General features: G+C 47.3%; 1 protein-coding gene across 1 annotated transcript; it reads left to right on the top strand.

Moving 5' to 3' along the window:
- Nucleotides 1–7,181: 7,181 nt before the first annotated feature.
- LOC145342444 (T-cell-specific guanine nucleotide triphosphate-binding protein 2-like) lies at nucleotides 7,182–7,901 on the top strand. The gene has a single exon (XM_080188005.1). The coding sequence runs from the start codon at nucleotides 7,182–7,184 to the stop codon at nucleotides 7,899–7,901; it is 720 nt and encodes a 239-aa protein (XP_080044131.1).
- Nucleotides 7,902–11,132: the final 3,231 nt, after the last annotated feature.

The following is an 11,132-nucleotide window of genomic DNA, read 5'->3' as shown; positions in this document are numbered from 1 at the left end:
CCATGCAACTGCCAGATTGGCATTAGTGAAGTGAGGGCCTAACCTATACTAGGTACCAGACCAGTGTCTCCCCTGACTCATCTCACTTCCCTCTGTTGTTGTCTGAGGTTTTGACACAAACCACAGATCTCTCCCTCTGGACAACCGGCAGCCTTGATGACGGTTGCTATAAGGATATCTAAATCAGTCTCACACTTCACATGGCCCACGTACAATCCCACTGCCCCTATCTCGAATTGGGTAGGAAACCCATTTTGATAAGTGAGCCCCCTCCAGCCCTCAAGTCACTCCCTGCATGGTGAAAGTTTAGCTGCATTTGCTGGCCCTGTTATACAGATCCCAGACCCCCAGCAGAGGATTCAATACTGTTTTGGATTTCTAAACACCTCATGTTCCAATGCAAAAAATCCATAGAAAGTCATTGAGAAACGTATAAGTTTAATGAATAAGAACATAAGAACATAAGAAATAGGAGCAGGAGTAGGCCATCTGGCCCTTCGAGCCTGCCCCGCCATTCAATAAGATCATGGCTGATCTGTCGTGGCTCAGTTCCACATTCCCGCCCTCTCCCCATAACCCTTAATCCCCTTGCCTATCAAAAACCTGTCAACCCGCTTCTTAAAAATATTTAGCGAGGTAGCCTCCACCACTTCAACGGGCAGAGAATTCCAGAGATTCACCACCCTTTGAGTGAAGAAGTTCCTCCTCAACTCTGTTCTAAACCCCCCCCCCTTTATCTTGAGGCTGTGCCCCCTAGTCCTACTGTCCTTTCTGAGCGGGAAGAGTCTCTCCACCTCTATCCTATCCATCCCATTCATCATCTTATATGTCTCAATGAGATCTCCCCTCATTCTTCTAAACTCTAACGAGTACAAGCCTAGTTTATTCAGCCTCTCCTCATAGCTCAACCCCCTCAACTCTGGCATCAGCCTAGTAAACCTCCTCTGCACTCCCTCCAAGGCCAAAATATCCTTGCGTAAGTACGGCGCCCAAAACTGCACACAGTACTCCAGCTGCGGCCTCACCAGTGCCCTATATAGCCGCAGCAAGACCTCCCTACTTTTATATTCAATCCCCCTCGCTATGAAGGCCAGCATCCCATTAGCCTTCCTGACCACCTGCTGCACCTGCAAGCTGGGTTTTTGCGACTCATGCACAAGGACCCCGAGGTCCCTCTGCACCGTCGCCTGCTGCAGTTTTTCTCCACGTAAGTAATAATCCTTCCTACCATTATTCCTACAAAAGTGTACCACCTCGCACTTGCCAACATTAAATTCCATTTGTCATTTCCTGGCCCATTCGCCCAGCCTATCTAGATCCTTCTGCAGACTCTCCACACCCTCCACACAATTTGCCTTTCCACCAATCTTGGTGTCATCAGCAAATTTCGACACCATACGCTCGGTTCCCTCCTCCAGATCATCTATATACATGGTAAATAGCTGAGGCCCCAGCACTGACCCCTGAGGCACTCCACTAGTCACCAACCACCAATACGAATGGCACCCATTGACCCCCACTCTCTGCCTCCTATTTGACAACCAATCCTCTATCCACGCTAACATCCTACCCCCAACTCCATGCCCCCTGACCTTCTGCAATAACCTCTTGTGAGGTACCTTGTCAAACGCCTTCTGAAAATCAAGAAAGACCACATCCACCGGCTCTCCTCTATCCACCGCCCTAGACACATCCTCATAGAACTCCAGTAAATTGGTCAGACACGACTTCCCCTTAACGAAACCGTGCTGCGTCTGCTCTATCAAGCAATTCCCCTCAAGATGCCTCGCTATTTCCTCCTTGATGACGGATTCTAACATTTTACCTACAACAGACATTAAACTAACCGGCCTATATTTCCCCGCCTTTTGCCTGGCACCCTTCTTAAACAACAGCGTAACATTAGCCGCTTTCCAATCTTCCGGCACTTCCCCGGAATCCAGCGACGTCTGGAAAATAACCACCAAGGCATCCACTATCACCTCCGCCATTTCTTTCAGAACCCTTGGATGCATTCCATCCGGTCCTGGGGACTTGTCCACAATCAGCCCCTCCAGTCTGTCGAGCACCACCTCTCTATTAACAGTAATGTCACCGAGACCCTCCAGTCCTTTCACCTTTCCATCTCTAACTCCTGGCAAATTATTCACATCCTCCTCCGTGAATACCGAAACAAAAAACTTATTCAAGACCTCAGCCATTTCCCCATCCTCTACCACCAAGTCCCCCTTCTCATCCTCTAAGGGTCCAACGTTCACACTAGCCAGCCTCTTCCTTTTTATATACTTATAAAAACTCTTGCTATCCTTTTTTATATTAAGCACTAGCCCAGCTTCATAGTTTCTCCTACCCTTCTTTATCAATTTCTTTGTGAATCTTTGTTGACATTTGAACCTCTCCCAATCCTCTTCTCGCCCACTACTCTTAGCTACTCTAAACGCCTCCGCTTTTAATTTAACACTTTCCTTCACCTCCTTCGTTATCCACGGCTGATTACCTCTCCTCCTACTGTCCTTTTTGACCATCGGAATAAATTTCTGCTGAGCACCAAGAAAGATCTCCTTAAAGATCCTCCACTGCTCCTCGGCAGACCTACCTTCCAACGCGCTCCCTCAGTCCACATTCGCCGATTCCTCTCTCATCCTACTGTACTCCCCTCTGTTCGAACAAAGGACGCGTGCCCGGGAACCCACTTTGTCGTCCTCCATCTGCACCAGAAACTCCACCATACAATGATCACTCTCCCCAAGAGGATCCTTCACCGCAATGTCCCTGATTCTACCCACCTCATTACATAACACCAGATCCAAGACAGCTCGCTCCCTCGTTGGCTCCAACACACACTGTTCAAGGAAACTATCCCGGCAGCATTCCAAGAGCTCCTCCTCGAGCCCATCGCGTCCAACATGGGTCGACCAATCAATATGCAGATTGAAATCCCCCATAATTACGGCCGTCCCATTCCTGCACGCCGCACTTATTTGCGCGTTAACAGCCCGCCCCACCTCCAGATCATTATTCGGGGGCCTATAGTGTTTCGGCAGGGTTTAAACTAATATGGAGGGGGGGTGGGGATGTGGACGGAACTGGGATTGGGGATAGGGTAAGCCCGGAGGATAGGAAGAAGGATCGGATTGTTTCTGAGGGTCTTCGGTGCATGTGTTTCAATGCTAGGAGTGTGACTGGCAAAACAGATGAACTGAAGGCAATAATGTTCGAAAGGAAGTTGGAAGTGGTGGCGGTGACAGAGACTTGGTTAAAGGAAGGGCAGGACTGGCAGTTGAATGTTCCCGGGTATAAGTGCTTCAGGCGTGATAGGGGTGGGTCGCTGAGAGGTGGGGGAGTGGCGTTGTTAGTTAAGGATTGCATCATAGCAGTGCAGAGGGAGGGAGGTATAGAGGATATAGGAATCGAGTCGCTTTGGGTGGAGTTGAGGAATAGGAAGGGAGATGTTACTATGTTGGGTGTGTACTACAGACCGCCCAACAGCCCGAGGGCTGTGGAAGAAGGGATAAGCAGGGACATTCTAGATAAGTGCAGGAAGAATAGGGTGGTGGTAGTGGGAGATTTTAATCTCCCCGGGGTAGACTGGAAGGTGCCGAGATCAGAGGGTGCTGACGGGGAGGAATTTGTACAGTGTGTAATGGAAGGATCCCTGGAGCAGTATGTGGATAGCCCGACCAGAGAGGGGGCTATACTGGACTTGGTTCTGGGGAATGAGCCTGGGCAGGTGGTTGACGTTGAAGTAGGAGAGCAGGTGGCTAACAGTGACCACAACTCTGTCTGGTTTAAGATATTAATGGATAAAGATGAAGCCTGTCCTAAGGGGAGGGTGTTAAACTGGGGGAGGGCTAGATACAACCGGATTAGGCAGGATCTTAAAGATACGGACTGGGGTAAGCTGTTTGATGGCAGGTCGACGCTGGGTATGTGGGAGTCTCTCAAGGGAAAACTAAAATCTTTGCAGGAGAGGCACGTGCCGGTCAAGAGGAAGGATGGGAAGGGTAGGATTAGAGAGCCGTGGGTAACTAGGGATATTGAGGACCTGGTCAGGAGGAAGAGGGAGGCGTACATTAGATCTAGGCATTTGAGGACAGAGATAGCGTTAGAAGAATACAGAGAATGTAGGAGAGAACTTAAAAGGGGCATCAGAAAGGCAAAAAGGGGCCACGAAATGGCTTTGGCGGGTAGGATTAAAGAAAATCCTAAGGCATTTTACTCCTATGTTAGAAATAAAAGGATGGTTAGAGGGAAGATTGGTCCTCTCAGGGACAGAGGAGGGGAACTATGCTTGGAGCCTGGGGGAATGGGGGAGATCCTGAATGAATACTTTGCGTCGGTATTCACGCAGGAGAGGGGCCTGATGTCTGGTGCTGTGCTTGAGGAGTTTGAGGATCCGTTGAGGGATATAGTCATCACGAGGGAAGAGGTGTTGGGACTTTTAGACAGTATAAAGACGGATAAATCTCCGGGGCCTGATGGCATCTATCCCAGGCTGTTAAGGGAGGTGAGGGATGAAATTGCTGAGCCTCTGACGCAAATCTTTGTCTCTTCTTTGGACACAGGTGAGGTCCCAGAGGATTGGCGGATTGCAAATGTAGTACCGTTGTTTAAGAAGGGTCAGAGGGATAACCCAGGGAATTATAGGCCGGTGAGCTTGACTTCAGTTATAGGCAAGCTAATGGAGAGGATCCTCAAGGATAGGATGTATGAACATCTGGAGCGCTGCAATCTGATCAGGGATACGCAGCATGGCTTCGTTACAGGGAGGTCGTGCCTTACGAATCTAGTGGAATTTTTTGAAGAGGTGACAAAAACGGTTGACGAAGGACAAGCCGTTGATGTCGTCTATATGGATTTCAGTAAGGCGTTTGACAAGGTCCCTCATGGTAGGCTGATAGAAAAGGTGAAGGCTCATGGGATACAAGGCCAGGTATGTAGATGGGTGGAGAACTGGCTTGGGAGGAGGAGACAGCGAGTAGTAGTGGAAGGCTCCTTTTCCAATTGGAGGTCTGTCACCAGTGGTGTGCCGCAGGGCTCGGTACTAGGACCTCTTCTATTTGTGGTATATATTAATGACTTGGAAGAGGGGGTAGGTGGTGTGATCAGCAAATTTGCTGATGACACTAAGATGGTTGGATTGGCGGGTACTGAGGAGCAGTGCCTGGCAATGCAACAGGACATAGACAGGCTGGTAGATTGGGCAGATAGATGGCAAATGGAATTTAATCCGGAGAAATGCGAGGTGATGCACTTTGGCCGGAATAATGTGGAGGGGAGTTATACGATAAAAGGTAGAACTATCCGGAGTATAGATACGCAGAGAGACCTGGGGGTGCAAGTGCACAAGTCCCTGAAGGTGTCGGTGCAGGTGCAGAATGTGATGAGGAAAGCGTATGGTATGTTCGCCTTCATAGGAAGAGGTATAGAATATAAGAGTAGGAGTCTGATGTTGCAGTTGTATAGAACGTTGGTTAGGCCTCACTTGGAGTACTGCGTCCAGTTCTGGTCGCCGTACTACCGGAAGGATGTAGAGATCCTGGAGAGAGTGCAGAGGAGATTTACCAGGATGTTGCCTGGTATGGAAGGGCTGTCTTACGAGGAAAGATTGAATGAACTTGGGCTGTTTTCCCTTGAGAGACGTCGGCTGAGGGGGGATCTAATAGAGGTTTATAAGATTATGAAGGGGATAGATAGAGTAAATGGTGGTAAGCTTTTTCCGCTATTAGAAATGGATAGAACGAGGGGTCACGGGCTTAGGGTGAGGGGGGCTAGGTATAAGACAAATATTAGAGGGCAGTTTTTCACGCAAAGGGTAGTGGGGGTGTGGAATGCACTGCCGAGTAAGGTGGTGGAAGCAGGCACGCTAGGGTTGTTTAAGAGTCACTTAGACAGCCACATGAGCGGGCTACATATAGGGGGATATAGTAGGCCTTACTAAACATTGTAGGCTTGGGAATACGTTTTGCCTCAGGGATGTTAGTCTTTGCCTGTTTAATAATGAATTTTTTTGTCTCCACAGGCATTTAAGTCCAGCAAGGGGCATGCATGCGGCAGGTTGTAGTGGGCTGCTCTTGGACGTTGCTTCGGGAGTTGCCTATTGCTTCTTGTCGTTAGTGTGCTTAAACTGGACCATCTCAAGGGCAACATGACAGCTCAGAGACTATCTCTGTTACTGTGCGGACACATGGATTTGGGCCTGTGTCTGTGGGAGTTTGCACGTTCTCCCTGTGGTTGCGTGGGTTTCCTCCGGGTGCTCCGGTTTCCTCCCACATCCCCAAAGATGTGCTTTTAGGCTGATTGATTGGGTACTAAATTGTCCCAAATTGGACCTCCCTGATCCTCGCACATTAGGCGTAGACTAAAATCATGAATAGGTCACTGAGACAGTGGGACGGCGGCGCGGGCTCGTTGGGCCGAAGGGCCTGTTTCCCGTGCTGTGTTGTTCTTTGTTCTTTGTTTGTTTATAGACGACACCCACCAGCGTCTTCCTCCCTTTTCTGTTCCTAATCTCCACCCACAACGATTCCACTTTCTGCTCTTTGGCTCCAATATCATCCCTTGCTACCACCCTGATGCTATCCTTAATCAGCAGAGCTACGCCCCCCACTTTTTCCTCCCGCCTATCCTTCCTAAACACTTGATACCCCTGAACATTCAGCTCCCAGTCCCTGTCACCTTGCAGCCACGTCTCTGTAATGGCCACCAGATCATATCCATTTGTGTCGATCTGTGCCACCAGCTCATCCACTTTATTCCGAATGCTTCATGCATTCAGATAAAGTGCCTTCATCCCAGCCTTCCCCTGGACCCTATTCATACTCACGCCCCCTACTCCCTTTATTATTGGGACATCCTCGGCCTCCACCCTTACCTGTACCCTCTCCTTAACTTTAGGCCTCGTAATGTCACCTACCCTCGCACCCTCCCCCCCCAACAATTAGTTTAAAGCCCTGTCTACAGTCCTCTTTACACAATTTGCCAGGACTCTGGTCCCAGCACGGTTCAGACCCACCCCATCTCGACCGAACAGGTCCCACCTACCCCAATACTGATGCCAATGCCCCATAAATTCAAACCCATTCCTCATGACTTAGGTCAATCACTCTCGGTAAAATCTAGTCCAACGTGCTACTTAATTGTAATTCTTTCTTTTAATCCATTGCAAAACATATTATAAAATGGTTTCTTTCAGTCAGCAGCTGGTTCCGTCTTCTTATTCTGGTCTGGAAGAGCTCAAATCTAATGATGGAAAGGGTCGGGTGATTAATCCACTGATACAGAAGAAGTTAGATGATCTGGATAATACAGAGCTTAACATCGCAGTGACAGGAGAATCAGGTGCAGGGAAATCCACCTTTATCAATGCACTGAGGGGACTTCAGAATGGTGATGAGGGAGCAGCTGAAACTGGAACTACAGAAACGACAACGGAGCCAATCGGATACAAACATTCCAACCTGCCGAATGTTCGTTTCTGGGACCTGCCAGGAATTGGAACGACAAAATTCCCAGCGGATAAATATCTCAGAGAAATGAAATTTGAAAGATACAATTTCTTCATCATTATTTCACACTGTCGATTCAGAGAAAATGATGAAAAACTTGCCAAAGAGATTAAACGACTGGGGAAGAAATTCTATTTTGTTCAATCTAAAATCGATAATGATCTCAGATTGATGAAAACGCATCGGAGGAAAATGAATGAAGAGGAAGAACTGGAAAAGATCAGGAATGACTGTGTCAGCAAGTTGGAAGAGGCAGGAATTCCATCACCCTGTGTTTTCCTGATATCAAACTTTGATCTGAATCTGTATGATTTTGTTAAATTGAAAATGAGCATTAGAATAGGCCGTTCATCCCTTGGAGGCTGTTTCCCTTTTCAATTGGATCATGATTGATGAGTATTCTGACCAGTTGCCTTAGTTCTGTCACCTTTAAAAACGAACACTCTGCTTGCAGAGAGCAAAGCTTTATGAGGTTCTGTGACTGAGATTAATATTATTTATGCTGAAAGGTGACTTCATAAATCCTTGGGACTGCCCTTTGGTAAATCGGTCTTTAAAGTATAATTTACACTGTAATTAATTTCACAGTCTCCATGGATAGCAATTTTCCTGTTAATTTAGACTGAGTTTGGTTTTGATTGTTTTTAAAAGCGTCAGGTTGTGTTGAAAGTTCTGTTCTTTCATTGGTCTCCGCCGTTGGGGTCGTAGCATGAAACATGTTCCTTCTCCAATTCCACTCCACTCATTCTTTATGCACTCCTTCTGTTCCACTCATATTCTCCTCAATACTGCCACTGTCCAACTCCAAACACTTTGTTATCCATCCTGCTCTGCCGTTCCCAAAAATTCTCCTGCTCCTGATGCCCACACCTCTGTCCTCCTCCACATCACCCTTAATTCCAATCGAGTAACTCCCACTATGCAAATCCACACTCTACTCAGGTTTGCCTACGGTGCCACTTCACACCCCTTTCAATAGCTCCCAAAGTCCAATTCCTCAATCCTCAGGAATTCTTCTACATTCCCACTGCACACTTTCCTCAGATATTACAATCTTGCTCCACTCTGGCTCTGAGCCTCTCAGTTACATTAGAGTCCCACTCAACATATGACCTACAGTTTGTCACTGTTTGGAAATCAGCCAGCATTGTTGTGGTTGCTATGAAGTGTTCAGTTCAGGAACCTGCTAATTACTGACCAGCTGCTCTTACATCTATCTTACATGTGTTTGGGCCTGATTTTACAGTCATGTTGCACCCGTTTTTGGGCACGAAAACTTGGTAAATTCGGGCATGAAGCGAGTAGCGTGATCCTTTGCTATGGCCTAAAAATGGCCGCAATCGGGACTGTGCCCGAAATGGGCGCAATGGCCATTTAAATGTATTTACGTGCATTTGGGCTGCACATCCAACCTTACTGACACTTTCCTCCCCCCCCCACCCCCCTTTACCACTGTTCACCCATCCAGAATCGGCACAAATCAGACATGGTTCACATAAGTCCGATTCAGGTGCTCCAGTTAGTGAGGAGGTAAATGCCGAGTGTCCGACAGCGCTCTGCTCACGATTGATGGGGGGTGGGGGTCGGTGGTGGTGGAAGATGAGTCTGACGGCACACTGCTTGAGATCAGAGGGGGTGGGGAGGACGGGGGTGTCTGCTGCCACTCTGCCTGAGATCAATGGGGGAGAGGAATGGAGGGTCCAATGCCACTCTGCCTGAGATTGGTGGGGGGATGGGATGGGAGGGGCCCATGATCAGTCTGGGTGGCGGAGAGGGTGGGTGCATAATGGGGTCAGTAATGTTGTGGGGGGGTGGGGTAATTTCTCTGTGAGAGCCAGAGGAAGGCAGCTGGCCCAGAAGCGATGTGGCTGGGAGTCACATCCTATCATTCTTTTCTGCGCGTGTGCAGTTGGAGGCGCTGATCGGAGCTGCAAGCTTTTGGGAGAGTTAAACCTCACCCACAGGCTTCTGCAGCGCGATTTGGAATCACTGATATTTTTGCAGGCAGAGTGCGTATGGGGGCATCTCAGAACAGGTCTAAAAGTCAGATCTGAAACACTCCCACTTTCAAGTCTGCCCAGCACTTAGAATCAAAATGGTAAAATTGTGTCAAAGTGCCTTTAAGAATCTTGTGTTTCACTTAGCAATCAGCTACACCTTGTCTATCAACTTCATAAAATCAGTGGGTGATACTGGTCTGACCTGGGTCCAGCTGATCCAATATCACACTGATAGATTGGATAAAATATTTTTGCTAGCTTCATTGATTTCAGTTTTTGATATCCTGCAACTATCATGCTTTTTGAGAAATTGAATGACCTTCATGTAAACCCTCCTCTCCCACTTTGGATTAATGATTTCCCTCCTAACAGGATTCATTGGGAGTCAGTCTCTGGGATTTAGCCAAAGACAGCCCATGTGAACAGGTACAAGGTTGCATGTCCCACCTTTACTTTTTATCCTCTGTGCTGTTGACCAGAGACAGATGACAAAGCAGTGCTGATTTATACTGATGATATGATATTTGTGAGTCTCATCTGGAAAAATGAAGCAATCTACAGGAACTTGGTACAAAGGTTCATAAGGAGTTAGAACCATAGAATCGCTGCAATGAAGAAAGAAACTATTTGGCCCATCAAATCTCCAAAAGAGCATCCCACTGAGGAAGTCCCCTACCCTACCCCTGTAACCCCACACATTTACCATGGCCAATTCACCTAACCTCCTCATCTTACTAAGGGGCATCCACCTAATCTACACATCTTCGGACTGCGGGAGGAAACTGAAGCCCCCAGAGGAAACCCATGCAAATATAGGGAGAATGTATAAACTTAACATACAGGCACTCAAGGCTAGAATTGAACCCTAATTCCTGACGTTGTGAGGCAGCAGTGCTCACCACTGTGCCATCTTTTAGGGAAAATAAGCTAATGATATGGTGGCAATAAAAATTAATGATGTGGACAGTGAACAAGTTCCTAACTACAAGTATCTAGGTATTAAAGTAGACTATGAGTTGAGCTGGGGGAACTGTGTACATATAAACATACAAAATAGGAGTAGGAGTAGGCCATTTGGTCCCTCAAGCTTAATCTGCAAAGTGATGAGATCATGGTTGACCTGTTTGTGTTACTAATTCCACATTCCCATTTATCCCTGATAATCATTGATATGCTTGCCTAATACAAATCTTTCTGCCTCCACCTTAAAAATATTCAATGGCTCCATCTCCAATCCTTCGAAGTCGCACAACACTCTGAGAAAAACAAATTCTCCTGATCTTTATCCTAAAAGGGTGACCCCTAATTTTAAAACAGTCTCCCTCTATTCTAGAATTACCCACAAGAGGAAGCATCATTTCAACATCGAATTGTCAAGACTGTTCGGGATCTTAAATACTTCAACCCCCAAGTCACCCCTCACACTTCTGGTCTCCAGTAGAAACAAGCCCAGTCTGTCCAACCTATCCTCATGGGGCATCCCATTCATTCCAGAACATCCTCCAATGCATTTACATCCTTAAATAAGGAGACCAAATTGCACGTATTTGAAATATTGGGCAGAATTTTCCTCCCCTTTCATGGCTTGTTTTGTGGTGGTAGGAAGCAATATGCCACTCATTGG

This window comes from Carcharhinus amblyrhynchos, chromosome 4 (genome assembly GCF_965287045.1).
Source record: "Carcharhinus amblyrhynchos chromosome 4, sCarAmb.v2.hapA, whole genome shotgun sequence".
In the NCBI taxonomy this organism is placed as follows: domain Eukaryota; kingdom Metazoa; phylum Chordata; class Chondrichthyes; order Carcharhiniformes; family Carcharhinidae; genus Carcharhinus; species Carcharhinus amblyrhynchos.
This window is presented reverse-complemented; position numbering and strand designations above follow the sequence as displayed.

Coding starts and splice junctions, on each gene's coding strand:
- LOC145342444 (XM_080188005.1), top strand. CDS start 7,182: ATGGTTTCTTTCAGTCAGCAGCTGGTTCCGTCTTCTTATTCTGGTCTG.